This window comes from Borostomias antarcticus, assembly GCF_949987555.1.
Source record: "Borostomias antarcticus genome assembly, chromosome: 6".
Lineage (NCBI taxonomy): Eukaryota > Metazoa > Chordata > Actinopteri > Stomiiformes > Stomiidae > Borostomias > Borostomias antarcticus.
Window position 1 is genome coordinate 28,185,099 of NC_140239.1, and position 21,426 is coordinate 28,206,524.

At 45.8% G+C, this 21,426-nt stretch overlaps 2 protein-coding genes and 1 long non-coding RNA gene across 3 annotated transcripts in view; 2 read left to right on the forward strand and 1 right to left on the reverse strand.

Moving 5' to 3' along the window:
- LOC311309973 (glycerol kinase) overlaps positions 1–6,412 on the forward strand; it is a gene marked incomplete at its 5' end in the record, with an annotated part of 18,329 nt that extends 11,917 nt beyond the window's left edge. The window contains 3 exons of the mRNA XM_084439341.1: positions 1,126–1,212; positions 1,663–1,749; positions 4,526–6,412. Of these exons, the coding sequence (XP_084295467.1) occupies positions 1,126–1,212; positions 1,663–1,749; positions 4,526–4,536 (185 nt within the window). The 3' untranslated portion in view covers positions 4,537–6,412. The remainder of the gene's footprint in view (positions 1–1,125; positions 1,213–1,662; positions 1,750–4,525) is intronic.
- Positions 6,413–7,874: 1,462 nt separating this feature from the next.
- LOC311310608 (GTP cyclohydrolase 1 feedback regulatory protein-like) lies at positions 7,875–8,696 on the reverse strand (the record flags this gene model as incomplete). The annotated part of the gene is made up of 3 exons (XM_084440118.1): positions 7,875–8,007; positions 8,355–8,449; positions 8,661–8,696. The coding sequence occupies 3 exons, from the start codon at positions 8,694–8,696 to the stop codon at positions 7,875–7,877; spliced, it is 264 nt and encodes an 87-aa protein (XP_084296244.1).
- A 5,023-nt stretch (positions 8,697–13,719) lies between these two features.
- On the forward strand, positions 13,720–14,651 carry LOC311310839. The gene is made up of 3 exons (XR_014630514.1): positions 13,720–13,795; positions 14,270–14,421; positions 14,563–14,651. It is a non-coding gene; the product is annotated as an uncharacterized lncRNA (long non-coding RNA).
- Positions 14,652–21,426: the final 6,775 nt, after the last annotated feature.

Sequence of the window (21,426 nt, forward strand, 5' to 3'; positions counted from 1 at the left end):
CAAGAAAATGCTGGAATAATGCTGCATTCATGTGGTGTCGGAATAATCTGAAAAATGAACTTGTTCTGACATGAACGCCCCCTCAAGTCAGAACAAGTCGGCGAAAACTTTGGTACATGACCTACTGACTTGTGACGTCATAGGCAGGAAGTAGCAGGCTAAATGTTTAGTTGTGGTTATAATTAACTTTATTTTTGGCTCACATGTAATTTGTAAGGGGAGACCTATTATTACTGTAGGTTGTAACCGTTAGTTGCTGTCCATGTAGAGTGATCTAAATTAGTTAAAGTTATTCAACAAGTCAGGTAAAGCAATAGCTTTGTGCTTCAGGGAATCCTTTGCTCTTTATTGTCACACAAAAAATAGAAACAGATTCCAGCGGGTTGTTTAAACGCCCTTGGCAATAAAATACATGATCTTCTTTGTAGCATCCATGTTGTTCCCACATTACGACTTAAAAGCTCATGAACACACCGAAGTCGGAAGAACGACTTCACAACTCGGGAAATTGGACCATCCAAGGAGCACCCATCTATCTGTCTGTCTGTCTGTCAATCTATCTTTCTAGATATCTAGATATTATCTATCATTGGATTCCTCTCGGTCTACAGAATCTACCTAGACGATTTGGAGTCAATTAGTCGGCGCCCATTAGGGAACTACTGACGTGACTTTGAAGCGCAGTGAGGCGAACGGGGGAACCCTAGGGGGGACTGGTGTATGGTAATTACTGTTCTAACGGTTATGGTTCCTCTGAGGTCAATAACCATGAAAAATGTACATTTCGATTGCGGACTGGGCCTTTAAATCAACACTCTAAACTAAATGTTCATTATTAAATTAACACTCTAAACAAAATGATAATTATAAAATGAACACTCTAAACTAAATGTTCATTATTAAATTAACACTCTAAACAAAATGATAATTATAAAATCAACACTCAACTAATTGCCCAAGGGGAATTCTTGTTGTTTGATGGCACAAACAATATTGTCCTAATATTGACCACTTGCAACTTGGCAGGATGGCTATGCATGCATGCATACCGTTTTAACATTATGCCTTAATTGATCTGAGGATATGACGTCTGATGGCTCCTCTCTCTCCCCCTCTCTCTGGTAGAGAGCGAGTTCAGGTACGCTCGCTGGAAGAAGGCGGTGCAGAAGTCCATGAACTGGGAGACCACCGAACCTGTCGGTACTGGGAACGGTAAACACTGCTCCCTCAGTCACCAGCAGCACCATTAAAGACGGTTCACTTGTGAAATCACTCCACCCACACAATGTTTAAGGGCATTCATATTATTGATTGTAAATGGTTTCTACACTGTGAAAATATTTAAGTTTAAGTTTAGTTCTTAACTAAAAAAGACTAAGCAGTGTTAGTGTTGAAGACTTTGTTTTAATCTAGCCTACAGCACAGTATGCACTAGTTTATCCTTGATTATATCCTCTACTTTTTTTTTAGCTTTGTTTTAATAAGTTTTAATACACAAACTGACAACAGCCCTTTTCATATGAAGTCCACAGTAACAGTGTCAGTACTGATGTGTGTAGCTGTAACACCCCCATGTGCTTCAGTATTCATTTGTCCCACTGTTTCTGTCTCTCTCGTTCCGCCGTCTTGCTTGAACTGGACCTGGGTGAGGACCGCTGGCAGGTGATACTAGTATCTTCAGTAGCGCTCCAATGGGCTTTTACATTCTGGGTAGCATGGTCATGCTAATTGGAGCAAAGTACATTGCAGGTTAGTGTACACTGTGTGTGTGTGTGTGTGTGTGTGTGTGTGTGTGTGTGTGTGTGTGTGTGTGTGTGTGTAACCCTACTGCAATGAAGACGGTGTTTTAATCTAGCCTACAGTACAGTTCATCCTTGATTATATCCTCAACTTTTTTAGCTTTGTTTTAATGAGTTTTAATACACAAACTAACACACAAACTGACAACAATATTGCAGTACTTGTGACAGTGTCAGTTATAAAAAAACAACAATAAACACAACAATACAGTGAGTTTACGTACGCTCGATAAAACTACAACGAAAAATAAGAACACAGTCAGCTTGGGTCCATTTCACATAATACAGTAACCATGAATAACCTCATCCTTTGGGGAAGAATACAAATAAATAACTAAAAATTGTATGTAAATAAGGCTTATAAAGAATAACAAATAAGTAAAAAAAAAAAAAAAAATTATACAAATGAGATCTCACTCAGGGATAACTGGAAAGCTAATTTTCTCTATGTAGGCAGAGAAAGGCCCTCACATCTTTTTGGAAGAGCCCTTCAACTTATACTGGATTGTTTTCCAGCTGTAAGTTATTGAAAATGTCTTATATCCACATAGTGTGAGAAGGCGGCGTTGGTGATTTCCATCTCATCAGTTCACACGAGGGGTCAATATTGTTATACATTTTGAAGAGTCTAACTTTGGTCCAATGAGTGCGGAACTTTGCATTGAATCAGCCCATGTCTGGCACAGATAGACGAGGTTACGTTTGAGAATAATCGCTCCAAAGTTCCTCAGAGATTCTCTCCCCCAATTCCTAACCCTAACCCCAATTCCTCCTCTCAAAGGGCCTTCACAGAATTCAGAAAGGTTGGAGATGAGGTCTGGGTTTGATCGTAAATATATGAAATCATGCCTTGCATCACTGGGACCTGAGTGAGAAAAGCGTCTAGAGGGGTGCCATCAGGCAGGTTGGGGAATTGGGCATATTTATTGCTAACAAAACTCTGAATTTGCAGGTATCTAAAAAAGATACAAATATATTGTCAACATATAGGTCTTAAAATCCTAATTCCAAGGTTGGACCATGTGGAAAATACATCATCCAATAAAGAGGAAGGAACGGTACGATTTGCAGATAGTGGAGGATAAGTAGAAAAAGTTTGCAGACCAAAGTGACGTTTGAACTGGTTCCAAATCCTCGAGGTTTTAACAATTATATTTGTATAATTGTATAGAGGGGAAGTGGCAGTTGGTGGGGGAGTTTACAACAGCTGTCAGTGAAACGGGTTTGGAGGAAAATAACTCCATTGATAACCCCAGGGGGATATCAGATACTTTATTGATCCCCCAGGGGGAAATTTGGCATTTCAGCAGTTGAAAATGACAGAAAGGTTGGAATGAAAAGAAACACTAGATGCAGAGTAATGAAAAAGACACTCGATAAGAGGGTGGGAGGATAAGAGGGTGGGGGGGCTAAGAGGGTGGGGGGGCTAAGAGGGTGGGGGGGCTAAGAGGGTGGGGGGGCTAAGAGGGTGGGGGGGCTAAGAGGGTGGGGGGATAAGAGGGTGGGAGGATAAGAGGGTGGGAGGATAAGAGGGTGGGGGGATAAGAGGGTGGGAGGATAAGAGGGTGGGGGGATAAGAGGGTGGGGGGATAAGAGGGTGGGGGGGGATAAGAGGGTGGGGGGGGATAAGAAAGAGGGTGGGGGGGATAAGAGGGTGGGGGGGATAGGAGGGTGGGGGGGATAGGAGGGTGGGGGGGATAAGAGGGTGGGGGGATAAGAGGGTGAGGGGATAAGAGGGTGGGGGGATAAGAGGGTGGGGGGATAAGAGGGTGGGGGGGGGATAAGAGGGTGAGGGGATAAGAGGGTGGGGGGATAAGAGGGTGGGGGTATAAGAGGGTGGGGGGTATAAGAGGGTGGGGGATAAGAGGGTGGGGGGATAAGAGGGTGGGGGGATAAGAGGGTGGGGGGGATAAGAGGGTGGGGGTATAAGAGGGTGGGGGGATAAGAGGGTGGGGGGCTTGGAGCGTACGGATGTTTCTGCTCACTTCGGCCTACGTTTTTGGTGTTGGTTGCAAAGTGATGGCACGTACGGCTGATTTATGATTTTTTTAACGTTTTAAACTTCTGATGGTGGCGTTACACAACCGTCTTGACTATTGGCCCACAATGCCAGTTGAGAACTTCTGGCATAGGACTGGACCTTTTTGAATCTGCTAAGTTCGGTGATTTTTCATGCATGGGAAGTCAAGACTTCCTAGGAAGATTCAGAATATTGGGAAATACAAGAGGGACTGACAGCTGAGCTGCCCGGCCCCTAAATAACCTGAAATGTGATCATCCTTAGTACAGTAAGAACATCCATCCATCCATGCATAGGCTGCCATGTTTTGTTTTTATAACTTTTTCACTTGGTTGAGTTGGCTGTATCCTTTAATTACCTTTGCATTACCCACTAGATTTCCCTCACAGCGCAGCCAACCAAAACAGCTTGACCCCTGCTTGCTCTTCCTTCCAAGACATAACAGGGCCATGTTTGGATTCTCTAAATGCAAATATCTCCTCACTTCTTTGGACATACGGCTTATCTGATGTTGTTAACAGCTGTACTGAGAGGCAGGAGGGGGTGGTTTTTCATTGGAGAGAATCCAGGGAGGTCCTACAGCTCGCTTGCTTGCTGCGCCATTTACACACTGTTGCCCTTTAAAAACAATCTCTCCAAAGTGCTGTAAACATGAACACAAAACATCTGATTAGTATAATGATTGTTTTTGTTCTGTCACAACCAGGCCACAGGTAGGCTGAAACAGACCCAAGAAGAAGGGCGAGGGAACAGAGGGATGAAACCAGGAAGCGTCCTCCCACCTGCTCGGACCACTTCCTGTAACCACTGTCACAGCCTGTCCTCAGTTGTTCTGTGGTTCCCAAAACATTCCGGGCTGAAAACAAAATGCCGCCAGAGTTCAGCTGCGTCAACCGTCATCTGGACATCAAACTGAACCTGAACATTGGGAGAGACTGGAGTCGGAGTTGTGCGTTGTTATTTCTGTGGACTGACCCTGAATGAATTGGCCCTTGACGTCTCCTGCTACAGATCCTAACGCACTGCTTTCCCTGTGTCTGTGAATGAGACCTATATAGTGAAGGTGGTACTGTGTGCAATATATATTTCCACCATTGTGTTTTTGTGTGGGGTGTTTTATAAATCAATGAACTGCCTGAGGGAATAGTAAATGTTAAGGTGGTCCTATTCTCGGTACTTTCAACAGGCTGCACAATGAAAGTGGATATGTCACAATGTTAACAAAACTGGAGACCCTTGTCATTTTGGAAAGTCCTTGAATATTCCATTTTCTTGGGAAAAGAGTCTACTGTATCTTCTTAGCGGTAAAAATGTGTACAATTTCTGCGACAATTACTAGTGAGTTTAAAGGGAATCTAGATTGATGGGGAACAAAAGCAGTAAACTGATACACATTTACGAACTGTTACATCTCCAACTTCATTATTATAAGTATTAGTAGAATACTAAAAGGGTCTCCAAATGTTGTTTACACTGTAGAAGTGATGTGTGCACTTTCATTGCGTATTGTGCTGTTTGAGCCAGATTGCTTAGAGAGGGATCATCTCGGTTGTAGAATTGTCCTACTGTACTTTGACAAGTTCACCCCTGTATCACTGCACGAACTTGTCATCTCAGCATCATCTTGGACCCTCACCACGGGGGTCGAGCACTTTATAGATGTTGTCTGGTGTGCTGTGTAAAAAAGACTAACCAGGGGATATATTTGATGACGTATGTTTTTAACATGTTGAACTGGTTTGGGTCAGCGAAGAGGAAAAAACCCAGATCTCTAGACCTGAGAAGATTGCTTTGTCTGAGTTTCTTTGGAGGACAGTGTATCGAAGTGTGAAGAAACTGAGAAAAGTAAACTGTGCTTAACAAATTGTAATTTATCAGCATATTGTGTTTAGTCAATTATGAATTTTCCCTCCAGCATGCTTGGTATCCTCCTTCACTCACACCCTAATGCTTCAGAGAACAGTCAGCTCAAGGTATCTAGATAACCTCAAGGTAGTGAATACAAATATTTGCTTATAGCTGAAATGGTGGGGTAGTCTGCTGCCATGTCTTAAGTGAGACAGATGTAAAAATGGATGTCACCACAATAAGTTACTACTGCTAATCTGGTTATTGGATGTCAATGGTTCTCTATGTCTGAAATTGTATTTGTAATTATATGTGCACAAACTGAAATTGATATGAACTGATTCGGCTGGAGGCACTCAGTCTTACTGACTCTAGCCTTCCTTACGCTGTATACTTGAAGAGAATCGTTTGCATTATGAAATAAACTTGATGCCAGTGATGTTGATGTCGATGAAAGGAGGCGGGAGACATTTCAGTGAAGAGCCTCTGAATAACATCCTTTTGGAGAGCATATTTTTCTCGTTGCTATTCTCAATTTCAACAGAAGATCTTGAAAATGACACGTTTGCTTTGAGCATATCCATAATTAGAGTCTGGGGAAATGGGATAAACATTGTTTATGCAAGGTTCGTGTGTAGAGCTTTGTTGCTGCAGACCAAGATAGGGCCTCTCTCATTTGTAGTCAATGGAATATGAAAATGTCCTTTTATGACATTTTGAGATTATTTTAAATTTGTGCTGAGAAATCCCCCCCCAGAGTATCAACATATCCTTGTTGTTTGTGTGCCCAAAAGGTCATGCAGCTGTACCATACTCTGTATAAATGACCTTCAGTTCAACTGTTCAACTAGTACAATCATAACTTAAAAAGTAATAAAGTTGTAGACTATCGAATGTTTTTCTCTTTATAATTTATGTATGTCTCAATAAGCAACACATAAGCAAAGTACAGAGCGTTTTAAGTAGGGTAGCAAAATTCCAGGAATATTCAAAGTTGGAAACTTTCCATGGGAATTAACGGGAATTTATGGGAATTAACAGGAATAAACTGGGAATTTGGGGGTTATTTATACCATCTGTATTTACCTTGTCATAAACAGACATAAATATAAACATTTTGTTTTGTCATAAAAAGCCATGCAGGCAAACATTTCTAAAACAACATTTTTGCTTAATCTGTTTGTGAGTAGAACTTTAATGGATTCTACAGCCCTCTTAGTGTGCAGGATGCTAGGAATTAGCTGTGCATGTGATGGAAGAATGCACTGCTCATGTGATGGATGAATGCACAGAAGGTTGAAATTCAAATGAATTTGCATTAAATCAGGTTGATTTAACCAGGATCATGCTGCAAGATCTAGAATTGCATTTTATGTTTTTCCCCCAACTAGGCTACATTTAAGTTCCCTGTTATAGGGGTCTGCGGTGGTGTAGCGGTCTAATGTATTGTGTTCCGGTGCAGCTGGCCACCGGGAACCGCTGGTCTCGCCAGATCCGAGTATGGCCGGATGCCAGAGGGAGCAGCCTATTGGACCACCGCTCCCCGAGAGTGATTAGTTCAATCTTGGCTTGAGAGTTCGTCACACAAAAGCAACCCTGTCTGGTGTTGAATTACGGTTGTGAGCTGAGATAGTCAGGGAGTTGTCTCTCCCTTTCACATTGCCGATGGGCCGGGTTGTGTGATGAATCCTCAACAGTTAGTAGGGGGTAACTGAACACTAGGTCAGGGTCAATTGTCTACCAAATTGGATGAAAACGGGATAAAATCTTAATATAAGTATAGAAAATTAAAAAAAGTGTTGAAAAAAGCTGTTCTAGGCTACAAATAGGGTCAAAATGTGCAAAATCACTGAGCTTAACTTCCCATGGAAAATTTCTGGAAAGTTTCCAGAAATTTACTGGAAAATTTCCACCCCTTTGCAAACCTAGTTTTAAGTCACAAAGTGCAAGATTAAACCCATATCAGCTACCACTATGCTGCTGACAATAAGTAGGCTAACGCTGTAGTTATGACATAAGCCTACACATATTCTGCCGTTAGAAATTAATCGATGAAAGACATTAATTATACTGTGCTACATGACTTGCTTTAACTATACTGTACTGTCACATGTAAAGAAACAACATACTGAAACAGGGGTGCTTCTGTGAGTTTGCCACCCATATCACACTGCTGTGGCGCCCCCCAGTGGCTCGTAGAGCGGCCATCACATGGTGCTGTCCTTGTGAAGACACCACACCAGCGTTTGTCCCACACCAGTCATGCTCACCACAGAAAAGCCCACCTTCTCCAGCTTATCCAGGACCACACGGGGCGGCTCTTCCACATGGTACTCAAAACTGCATGATTAAAGTTAGAAAACGGACACTTAATATCATTAGTAGAACAATTAAAAATACATTGATTTCAAGCTCATCTATTATCTATATCGTATCTATCTGTCTGTAAGTCTCATCAAACCCATTAGTAGCCACATTTAGATACTTTCATCAGGATTTTACTTTTTCTTTGTCAAGAGACTGCTGAGTGATTGAGAATTTGGGGTGAACTTGATAAGTGACAACAAGTCTAATATGCAAACACCATTACACTATCAACCACTAGCTAAAAGAGTTGGACATGTGTTGAATGAACATTCGGTGGGTGAGTGGTGTCTTTCAAATTGTATTTTGTGGTGCCGACTTACAAATTGTTCCCCAATGCAGTGGTCTTTCTAGCTCCCAGGTAATTCATAATTGCTGGATCTGAGAATTCATCCCCGACCATGGTTGGACCTGTCTCCTGAATTATAACAGTGAAGATATGGTGCATTTCATACATTTGTTTTTAAGGGTAACATTGTAGCCTAATTTAACGTCTCAGTTCTCACGTCAACAGATTTCTGTAGACTGTTGTAGCCTGGCTAAGAACATTGGGCTTTTGATCAGAATCTTGGCTAGTCGCCAGTAATATAATGAGGCTTATAAGCATAGCAAAAGGTGAAAATACTGACCAGGCGCAGTAGTGTGCTGACCAGAACATATGGCATCCTCGGAAAAAAAAGCGTAAAAGTTGAAGTTGTTGGAATTTGATCCTGTGGTCTGTTTGCCTGGATCCTAATGAGATGATGGCACGCGTGGAAGATGCTTGGTGCGAAGGAGCGGAGGGGAACTGCGGAAGGCTGCGCTTCGTGCGTCACTACTGCGTAAAATGTGCAATCTACGAGATGGACATTTGAATATTCCCATAGTGAATTGAATGACTGAAGAAGAACAAGAACAACAAGAAGAAAGTCCACTTAAAAGATTTAGACAAATTGCATACAGTATTGTGATACAAATCACGATCGCATGGCCATACGATGCTGTAGGTTGCACACTGAAACCAATAAAAGTTTCCCATACTTCAAAAAGCTATATATAATTTACAGAATACACAATATGTGATCACGAAGAAAGAAAAACAGAAAAAGATTATTTGACACCTGGGTGAATTACCACAGACAAGAATCAGTAATTTCCTGTCATGACTGTCTTGTGGAGCCAACCAGATACCATCTTTAATATTCCTAGCTTATTTTTTGCACTCCGAAAAAACGATTATGCTATCAAAGGGAGCGTGCGACATGGAAATGTGTCAGAATGCCAGACTGTCACGCACGAATCAGCCTTAATTGTGTGGTTCGTCTGAGGACATCACGATGTGCAATTAGTTTGTGTGCCAAATCAGATGAGAAAACCAATGCCTGTATGTCATTGAAAAGATATCATACTTGGACCTGGAATCCAAACATAATTTTGGCAATATTAGGCCTATGACCTGCCATTGTAGGCCTTGATCATATTCACTAATAACTGAGGCACATGTGCATATGAGTTCCCTTCATTATGTAGTATTGGTGGCACTGGAGGAAGAGGGAGACATAATGGCTATCTCGCTCCAGTCATAGAACTGGAGTTACATTCCAGTACCGTTATACCTACAGTAGGCCTATACATTGGAGGGGGCTAACAGACAATATAAGGTGAATTTACTTCAAAGGGAATGAAGATTCTATGGTTACCTACGCTGCAGCTGTTTGTCTATATGATGTCATAATGGGACATGGGTGATATAATGTGGCTCGAAAGTGGTCCCTGCTCATTATGGACAGTGATTTATCGAGAGACATTTAGCCTATGTTAAATGTTATAAACATGCCTTGCTGTCCATGGATTAAGTGCCGTTTCTGGAAGGTAGGCCTACTTATTCCAATAGCCCCCCCCCCCCTCAAATCAGTTTTGGATGGGGTGATAATCTAGATGCTTTTTGAAATTCAGTGTTTGAAAAAAAGGAACTTAGATTTATAACTTTTTAAACAAGCTGGGAGTAATGCAGCAGATGATAAGTAGTGATAGTAATGAGGCTACAGTAGCATAGGCCGAGCTGTAGATATGCTTCACGTTCAGGCAGGTTACTGAGAAAGAGCGCAAGTGAGCAAGATACGTTTATCTGTGCCCAATTTAAATAACTTGGATTTGTAAATAGGATAGCTTCAAAGGTGCAGGTCCTATGCTGGGTTGGTAGGGTAACGTTAGGCCTATACCTTCAGTAATTTGAGCATAGATTAAAATCAATATACCCCGTCAACAATTCTAATAGGCTAACGCTACAGATATTATGGAAATTGTCGGTACCGCGCGCCGTGTCCCGTCTTCCCGTAGCCAGAACCTTCTAGAAGCCACGGCTGTGTGTTAATTGCTGCACAGTTCTAGTCTAAGCAGCCTCAGTTCCCGTTTTATTCATATTAGCTCATATAGCCCAACGGACCGGGCTATGAATTAGGCTCGGCTATTGATACAATGAAGCAATAATGTGAACTGCTGGCTGAAATTACTATTTAGGTACTAGGCCTATAGATATTCTATCTCATGCTTACTGTTTTGGTGTGAAAATGAAAAGCAAAGATGATTCATACCTTTATCTAACCAACTTCTTCTTAAACAGAAGAAACAAATTCATCCTGGAGGCAGCCCACGACAGAGGTAAGAAATACATTGATTCAGCATCAAACATCATCCAGGAGCACCACCATGCAGTCAGTTTCATATTGGCCACCATTTCTCTTTTCTACCCAGTGTCAGTCACACCAAGGAGACCAATGGGGTCCCTGCCAGTAAGACCACCTCTGGCCAGGTGGTTGAAGCCACCTTGACCCCTATGGTCAAATCCACTGACTCACTCATTCCTGCCAAGGTGGTTGAGGTCACCACTCCCACCAAAGTGAAGGCCGCCAGCCTCCCCAAAGTGGTTGAAGCTCCCACACTCATCAAAGTGGCTGAAGCTCCCACACTCATCACAGTGGTTGAAGCTCCCACACTCATCAAAGTGGCTGAAGCTCCCACACTCATCAAAGTGGTTGAAGCTCCCACACTCATCAAAGTGGTTGAAGCTCCCACACTCATCAAAGTGGCTGAAGCTCCCACACTCATCAAAGTGGCTGAAGCTCCCACACCCATCACAGTGGTTGAAGCCGTCACACCCATCAAAGTGGTTCAACCCGCCACCCCCATCAAGGTGGTTGAAGCTCCCACACCCATCACAGTGGTTGAAGCCGTCACACCCATCAAAGTGGTTAAAGCCACCATCCATATCAACGTGGTTGAAGCCATCACCCCCTCCCACGTGAATGGTATGTTCCATGCCTTCCTCCCTGTCTTTCTTGTCAACTCTGTTGTCTCCTTCTGACTAGATGCTAAATCATATTTGTTCTAGAGTAATGTATATTGTTCTACATCTCACCTGGTGCGTCAGGTGCGTACGGTTGTTTATTAGTAGTTTCCTGTCTCTTCCCTTGGTGCCTCACTAGGCTCTCTCCACCTTCGGGACGTCTGCGCTTCCAGATCCCTGGACAGGTGAAGAACAAGTACTTTATTGAAACAGGGTGAAGGCGTGACAGGCAAGGGGGGCATACTAATTATTCCCGGGACCTTGATTAAAACCTTGGCTGTGTGTGTGACCCCTCAGCTCAATCACAGACCACAGGGGTCGGAAAGCGCCGGCTCTGCCTAGATTGGCCTGGGCGAGTATCAGGGTTCCTGGTTGTCACGCCGATGGACAGAGAGGCCCCGCCCCCACCGCCACCCTCACACACAAGCAGCTGGTCTGCATGGGGTACGCTCTGAGAGAATGGACTGGCTGCACACACACGCTAGACATGCTACACACACCAACACACAACAGAGTACATTTACACACAAACTAACGAAACACATTGAGTGTGTAACTTTACTGACTCACTGAGTTTGTCCATCCCAGGTTACCCAACATCAAGGTGGTTGAAGCTCCCACCCTCATCAAAGTGGTTCAACCCGCCACCCCCATCAAGGTGGTTGAAGCTCCCACCCCCATCAAAGTGGTTCAACCCGCCACCCGCATCAAGGTGGTTGAAGCTCCCACCCCCATCAAAGTGGTTCAACCCGCCACCCCCATCAAGGTGGTTGAAGCTCCCACCCCCATCAAGGTGGTTGAAGCTCCCACCCCCATCAAAGTGGTTCAACCCGCCACCCCCATCAAGGTGGTTGAAGCTCCCACCCCCATCAAGGTGGTTGAAGCTCCCACCCCCATCAAAGTGGTTCAACCCGCCACCCCCATCAAGGTGGTTGAAGCTCCCACCCCCATCAAAGTGGTTCAACCCGCCACCCGCATCAAGGTGGTTGAAGCTCCCACCCCCATCAAAGTGGTTCAACCCGCCACCCCCATCAAGGTGGTTGAAGCTCCCACCCCCATCAAAGTGGTTCAACCCGCCACCCGCATCAAGGTGGTTGAAGCTCCCACCCCCATCAAAGTGGTTCAACCCGCCACCCCCATCAAGGTGGTTGAAGCTCCCACCCCCATCAAGGTGGTTGAAGCTCCCACCCCCATCAAAGTGGTTCAACCCGCCACCCCCATCAAGGTGGTTGAAGCTCCCACCCCCATCAAGGTGGTTGAAGCTCCCACCCCCATCAAAGTGGTTAAAGCCACCACCCATATCAACGTGGTTGAAGCCATCACCCCCTCCCACGTGAATGGTATGTTCCATGCCTTCCTCCCTGTCTTTCTTGTCAACTCTGTTGTCTCCTTGTCCAACGTCTGACTAGATGCTAAATCATATTTGTTCTAGAGTCATGTATATTGTTCTACATCTCACCTGGTGCGTCAGGTGCGTACGGTTGTTTATTAGTAGTTTCCTGTCTCTTCCCTTGGTGCCTCACTAGGCTCTCTCCACCTTCGGGACGTCTGCGCTTCCAGATCCCTGGACAGGTGAAGAACAAGTACTTTATTGAAACAGGGTGAAGGCGAGACAGGCAAGGGGGGCATACTAATTATTCCCGGGACCTTGATTAAAACCTTGGCTGTGTGTGTGACCCCTCAGCGCAATCACGGACCACAAGGGTCGAAAAGCGCCGGCTCTCCCTAGATTGGACTGGGCGAGTATCAGGGTTCCTGGTTGTCACACCGATGGACAGAGAGGCCCCGCCCCCACCGCCACCCTCACACACAAGCAGCTGGTCTGCATGGGGTACGCTCTGAGAGAATGGACTGGCTGCACACACACGCTAGACATGCTACACACACCAACACACAACAGAGTACATTTACACACAAACTAATTAAACACATTGAGTGTGTAACTTTACTGACTCACTGAGTTTGTCCATCCCAGGTTACCCAACCTTGCGCAGACCTGCTACCTGAACTCCACTCTGCAGAGTCTTCTGAGCCTGCAGAGTTTCTGCCAAGGGCTCTGCAAGCAGCACCGAGTCTGGAATTCAGCACCGGGAGCAAACCTCTTCAGGTGCTTCACACGCACACACACACACACACACACACACACACACACACACACACACACACACACACACACACACACACACATTTGTACACAATAGGTACTCACGGAGTGTTCCTCCAAGAAAAATGCAATACATACACACACCACACATGGTCCACATATACAGTAACAGTAGAATTCCTTTGTGAAATCTCTCTCTCTCTCTGTGCAGGTTCTTTGTGGATATCCAGGTGTCCAGGTTCACCAATGACCGGGGCCACAAAAAGAGGCTGCTCTGGGATTTTAAGGACTGTGTGTCAGCTGAGGCAGAAGAGTTCAAGGACAATGGCCAGAAGGTCAGTAACGTTACGGCATCTTTTTTTTATTGATTCAATGTCGTTATATGCGCCGTATGAATAGCGGGCATGTCTGTTCTTACAGACGCCATCTATTAACCATCAATTTCAAGCATTTTAACCATGAAGACATATTTGGGTTAGGGGTAGGGTTAAGGTTGGGGTTAGGGTTGAGGTTGGGGCTAGGGTTAAGGTTGGGGTTAGTGTTGGCGTTAGGGTTAGGGCACCGTAAGGATAGACTGGGACTTTTTTTAACAGCTTTTAAGGCTTCAGTGAGTGAAACGAAGAACAAAATGCAATCATTTGTTCCACTGTATTTTCTTACCTGGTTTTCCCTAGTAAGTTTCATTCATTTATGTGTGTGCGCGTGCCTGTGTTTGTGTGTGGTGTGTGTGTGTGTGTGTGTGTGTGTGTGTGTGTGTGTGTGTGGTGTGTGTGCGTGCCTGTGTTGTGTGTGTGTGTGTGTGTGTTTAGGATGCCCATGAGTTCCTTGGCTGCTTCCTGAACCAGCTGATGTCTCTGGCTCCAGAGCTGAAGGGACAAGCAATGGCGATGGGCGGGACCTATACCTGCCCTATCCAATCACATTTCAACTTCCAGCTACAGAGCACAAGGACCTGTAGAAGGTGATACACACACCATGCACACACACACACACACACACGCACACACTGAGGGAGGTACACTCACACTCATATGGCAGGTCAACAATTATAGCTGGAACAGATCTAAATCATGTGTTTAAACTTGATTCCTTTTCTTTGAAGGTGCGGAATGAAGTCCTCAAGACAGGAGGAGAACTCAAACCTGTCCCTTGATTTGATCAGTGGTGATTCTGTAAAGGACAGCTTTCACAGATATTTCATGGTCAGTGTCACACTCTGTACTCTATTCACTGTTGTTGTATTTAATGATGAGGTTTCTATATCTCCCCAGGCGCTCGTACTAACCTTCTCCAACTCCATATGCCACAACTAGCTATGGTTAGGGTTAGAGTTAGTAGATCAGGTAGTATTTGTTAGTTTATTTTTAGACATTTTTAATTCATTTATAGATTTATTGGGGGTGGGCGGGGCTCAAAAGTGTTCCAGTGTCATGTACTTCCTGTAAACTATATTGGAGATGACCGCTGTTTCCTCTCTGCTGTAGGAGACGGAGCTGGACTACAGATGTGACTGTGGGGGTTCCAGCTCAGGCCTGCGGTGGTCTCTACTGACCCTGCCTCGGTGAGGGAGCTGACCCTTGACCTCTGTGGGCTCGTCTGTGCATGCATATAGACATATAAGACTTCCTCTATTGTCCAAACACTTGCCAGTGATAATTATACAGCATTGAAATGCAACACCAAAGACTAAAATGACATCTTATATTTTACTATAGGCTACAGTTACAGTTACATCTCTTCATATCAGAATTAGTTTATTGCCATGCAGTTTTCAACGTACTAGGAATTTGCTTTCATATATGTTCTTGTTCTTATAGAATATAATAATATAGTTCTTATTGGCTACATTAGTATATCTATAGCTACAACATTACCTTCCTCTGCAACTCTCTCTGTATTCTTTCTTTTTTTTCTCAGGGTGTTGGTCCTCCATCTGAAGAGGTTCAGAATGAGGTCAGACTTCACTCTGGAGAAGACACAGGACCCGGTCCATCTGTCCAGAGAGCTGGTGGTGAGCTCTGGACCATCTGGGGACTCCGCAGTCCTTCTCACCCAGAACCGGCGGAACCACGTCCAGAACCAGAGACCCCCACCGGCCACAGGTAACATCACAGAAAAGGGTTCTGATTCTGCGCCGTTACAGCTCACACAGAACGGACCAGGTGTAGAATACACTCTATTAGTCAGAGCTGGAGAACAAGCATAGAGAACAGACTGGTCTTTTCTTGCCCTGTCCTTTGCTGATCCAGTCCTTCTGAGCACAAAGGAGAGCGAGCCAGAGAAAGAGGGGAGCGACTATGTGGTGAGGAGGACAGAGACAGATACTGTAGACTCAGAGAGACACAATCAAACACTCAAAGAGAAGGTAGCAGCCGACTGTATGGTTGAGAATAACACATCAGGACATCAGGCATGATCATGTTGATTCTGTGTGTATTGTATAAAGCTGCTATGTGTGTGTTAGTAATTACTAGCTTGTATTTCTCTCGTGTCAGGGAGGGTTCAGATACCGCCTTGTCAGCGTTTTGAGCCACATAGGCTCCTCTACCACATCAGGTGAGGCCCAGTTTGGACTGGATAAGACATGAAATGGCTTCTGTCTCATAGTTAAAGCACGCACACATCATCAAGACACACACACACACACACACACACACACACACACGTTATACACGTCTGATCACATCAACTGACTGTTCCCCCTCTCCTCGTAGCGTCTGATTTCCTTGTGTTCTGCGTTACTGGACCAATAACTGTCTTCCCTGTTCTCTCCGTCTTCTCCATTTCCTGTGCTGACTCTGTCCCCTGTGTTCTGGGTTCTTTGTGATCCACCCTCAACTTGTTCTATCCTGTAGGACATTACATCAGCGATGGCGTCTATGCTGATGGAGGCCTGGGAGATGGGAACGACTGCTGGCTCTCCTACGACAACCTCAACGTCTCTGAAACCACCGGAGCGTCAGTGTGTCGCCTGCGAAAGATGAGCGCCTACATCCTCTTCTACGAAAGACAGGTGCCCTGTTCTCATTCATAGTTCTACACATAGCATGGAAATGAACGGAAATGTCCTTCAAGTTCAAGTCATCACTTTATAAGACAGGATATTTGCATACATCAACTACTTACAGCAGTAACATATAAATGTTTTCTCTTGTAGAAGCCAGAGATTTGTCCAGGATCTGGAGGGGACAACCTGAATTCTGGAGATGGGCAGACCAGGGAGCCGAAGAAACAAATTAATCCTGGAGGCAGCCCACGACAGAGGTAAGAAATACATTGATTCAGCATCAAACATCATCCAGGAGCACCACCATGCAGTCAGTTTCATATTGGCCACCATTTCTCTTTTCTACCCAGTGTCAGTCACACCAAGGAGACCAATGGGGTCCCTGCCAGTAAGACCACCTCTGGCCAGGTGGTTGAAGCCACCTTGACCCCAATGGTCAAATCCACTGATTCACTCATTCCTGCCAAGGTGGTTGAGGTCACCACTCCCACCAAAGTGAAGGCCGCCAGCCTCCCCAAGGTGGTTGAAGCTCCCACCCCCATCAAAGTGGTTCAACCCGCCACCCCCATCAAAGTGGTTCAACCCGCCACCCCCATCAAGGTGGTTGAAGATCCCACCCCCATCAAAGTGGTTCAACCCGCCACCCCCATCAAGGTGGTTGAAGCTCCCACCCCCATCAAAGTGGTTCAACCCGCCACCCCCATCAAGGTGGTTGAGGCTCCCACCCCCATCAAAGTGGTTCAACCCGCCACCCCCATCAAAGTGGTTCAACCCGCCACCCCCATCAAGGTGGTTGAGGCTCCCACCCCCATCAAAGTGGTTCAACCCGCCACCCCCATCAAGGTGGTTGAAGCTCCCACCCCCATCAAAGTGGTTCAACCCGCCACCCCCATCAAAGTGGTTCAACCCGCCACCCCCATCAAGGTGGTTGAAGATCCCACCCCCATCAAAGTGGTTCAACCCGCCACCCCCATCAAGGTGGTTGAGGCTCCCACCCCCATCAAAGTGGTTCAACCCGCCACCCCCATCAAAGTGGTTCAACCCGCCACCCCCATCAAGGTGGTTGAAACTCCCACCCCCATCAAAGTGGTTAAAGTTACCACCCTCATCAAGATGTTTGTAGCTCCCACCCCCATCAAAGTGGTTCAATCCGCCACCCCCATCAAGGTGGTTGAAGCTCCCACCCCCATCAAAGTGGTTCAACCCGCCACCCCCATCAAGGTGGTTAAAGCTCCCACCCCCATCAAAGTGGTTCAACCCGCCACCCCCATCAAGGTGGTCGAAGCTCCCACCCCCATCAAAGTGGTTCAACCCGCCACACCCATCAAAGTGGTTCAACCCGCCACCCCCATCAAAGTGGTTCAACCCGCCACACCCATCAAAGTGGTTCAACCCGCCACCCCCATCAAGGTGTTTGAGGCTCCCACCCCCATCAAAGTGGTTCAACCCGCCACACCCATCAAAGTGGTTCAACCCGCCACCCCCATCAAAGTGGTTCAACCCGCCACCCCCATCAAGGTGGTTGAGGCTCCCACCCCCATCAAAGTGGTTCAACCCGCCACCCCCATCAAGGTGGTTGAAGCTCGCACCCCCATCAAAGTGGTTCAACCCGCCACACCCATCAAGGTGGTTGAAGCTCGCACCCCCATCAAAGTGGTTCAACCCGCCACACCCATCAAAGTGGTTGAAGCTCGCACCCCCATCAAAGTGGTTCAACCCGCCACCCCCATCAAGGTGGTTGAAGCTCCCACCCCCATCAAGGTGGTTAAAGCCACCACCCATATCAACGTGGTTGAAGCCATCACCCCCTCCCACGTGAATGGTATGTTCCATGCCTTCCTCCCCGTCTTTCTTGTCAACTCTGTTGTCTCCTTGTCCAACGTCTGACTAGATGCTAAATCATATTTGTTCTAGAGTCATGTATATTGTTCTACATCTCACCTGGTGCGTCAGGTGCGTACGGTTGTTTATTAGTAGTTTCCTGTCTCTTCCCTTGGTGCCTCACTAGGCTCTCTCCACCTTCGGGACGTCTGCGCTTCCAGATCCCTGGACAGGTGAAGAACAAGTACTTTATTGAAACAGGGTGAAGGCGAGACAGGCAAGGGGGGCATACTAATTATTCCCGGGACCTTGATTAAAACCTTGGCTGTGTGTGTGACCCCTCAGCGCAATCACGGACCACAAGGGTCCAAAAGCGCCGGCTCTCCCTAGATTGGACTGGGCGAGTATCAGGGTTCCTGGTTGTCACGCCGATGGACAGAGAGGCCCCGCCCCCACCGCCACCCTCACACACAAGCAGCTGGTCTGCATGGGGTACGCTCTGAGAGAATGGACTGGCTGCACACACACGCTAGACATGCTACACACACCAAACACACAACAGAGTACATTTACACACAAACTAATTAAACACATTGAGTGTGTAACTTTACTGACTCACTGAGTTTGTCCATCCCAGGTTACCCAACCTTGCGCAGACCTGCTACCTGAACTCCACTCTGCAGAGTCTTCTGAGCCTGCAGAGTTTCTGCCAAGGGCTCTGCAAGCAGCACCGAGTCTGGAATTCAGCACCGGGAGCAAACCTCTTCAGGTGCTTCACACACCCACACCCACGCACACACACACACACACACACACACACACACACACACACACACACACACACACACACACACACACACACACACATTTGTACACAATAGGTACTCACAGAGTGCTGCTCCAAGAAAAATGCAATACATACACACACCACACATGGTCCACATATACAGTAACAGTAGAATTCCTTTGTGAAATCTCTCTCTCTCTCTGTGCAGGTTCTTTGTGGATATCCAGGTGTCCAGGTTCACCAACGACCGGCGCCACAAAAAGAGGCTGCTCTGGGATTTTAAGGACTGTGTGTCAGCTGAGGCAGAAGAGTTCAAGGACAATGGCCAGAAGGTCAGTAACGTTACGGCATCTTTTTTTTATTGATTCAATGTCGTTATGTGCTCCGTAAGAATAGTGGGCATGTCTGATCTCACGGTCGCCATCTATTAACCATCAATTTCAAGCATTTTAGCCATGAAGACATATTTGGGTTAGGGGTAGGGTTAAGGTTGGGGTTATGGTTGAGGTTGGGGCTAGGGTTAAGGTTGGGTTAGTGTTGGCGTTAGGGTTAGGGCACCGTAAGGATAGACTGGGACTTTTTTTAACAGCTTTTAAGGCTTCAGTGAGTGAAACGAAGAACAAAATGCAATCATTTGTTCCACTGTATTTTCTTACCTGGTTTTCCCTAGTAAGTTTCATTCATTTATGTGTGTGCGCGTGCCTGTGTTTGTGTGTGGTGTGTGTGTGTGTGTGTGTGTGTGTGTGTGTGTGTGTGGTGTGTGTGCGTGCCTGTGTTGTGTGTGTGTGTGTGTGTGTGTTTAGGATGCCCATGAGTTCCTTGGCTGCTTCCTGAACCAGCTGATGTCTCTGGCTCCAGAGCTGAAGGGACAAGCAATGGCGATGGGCGGGACCTATACCTGCCCTATCCAATCACATTTCAACTTCCAGCTACAGAGCACAAGGACCTGTAGAAGGTGATACACACACCATGCACACACACACACACACGCACACACTGAGGGAGGTACACTCACACTCATATGGCAGGTCAACAATTATAGCTGGAACAGATCTAAATCATGTGTTTAAACTTGATTCCTTTTCTTTGAAGGTGCGGAATGAAGTCCTCAAGACAGGAGGAGAACTCAAACCTGTCCCTTGATTTGATCAGTGGTGATTCTGTAAAGGACAGCTTTCACAGATATTTCATGGTCAGTGTCACACTCTGTACTCTATTCACTGTTGTTGTATTTAATGATGAGGTTTCTATATCTCCCCAGGCGCTCGTACTAACCTTCTCCAACTCCATATGCCACAACTAGCTATGGTTAGGGTTAGAGTTAGTAGATCAGGTAGTATTTGTTAGTTTATTTTTAGACATTTTTAATTCATTTATAGATTTATTGGGGGTGGGCGGGGCTCAAAAGTGTTCCAGTGTCATGTACTTCCTGTAAACTATATTGGAGATGACCGCTGTTTCCTCTCTGCTGTAGGAGACGGATCTGGACTACAGATGTGACTGTGGGGGTTCCAGCTCAGGTCTGCGGTGGTCTCTACTGACCCTGCCTCGGTGAGGGAGCTGACCCTTGACCTCTGTGGGCTCGTCTGTGCATGCATATAGACATATAAGACTTCCTCTATTGTCCAAACACTTGCCAGTGATAATTATACAGCATTGAAATGCAACACCAAAGACTAAAATGACATCTTATATTTTACTATAGGCTACAGTTAGTCACATCTCTTCATATCAGAATTAGTTTATTGCCATGCAGTTTTCAACGTACTAGGAATTTGCTTTCATATATGTTCTTGTTCTTATAGAATATAATAATATAGTTCTTATTGGCTACATTAGTATATCTACAGCTACAACATTACCTTCCTCTGCAACTCTCTCTGTATTCTTTCTTTTTTTTCTCAGGGTGTTGGTCCTCCATCTGAAGAGGTTCAGAATGAGGTCAGACTTCACTCTGGAGAAGACACAGGACCCGGTCCACCTGTCCAGAGAGCTGGTGGTGAGCTCTGGACCATCTGGGGACTCCGCAGTCCTTCTCACCCAGAACCGGCGGAACCACGTCCAGAACCAGAGACCCCCACCGGCCACAGGTAACATCCCAGAAAAGGGTTCTGATTCTGCGACCGTTACAGCTCACACAGAACGGACCAGGTGTAGAATACACTCTATTAGTCAGAGCTGGAGAACAAGCATAGAGAACAGACTGGTCTTTTCTTGCCCTGTCCTTTGCTGATCCAGTCCTTCTGAGCACAAAGGAGAGCGAGCCAGAGAAAGAGGGGAGCGACTATGTGGTGAGGAGGACAGAGACAGATACTGTAGACTCAGAGAGACACAATCAAACACTCAAAGAG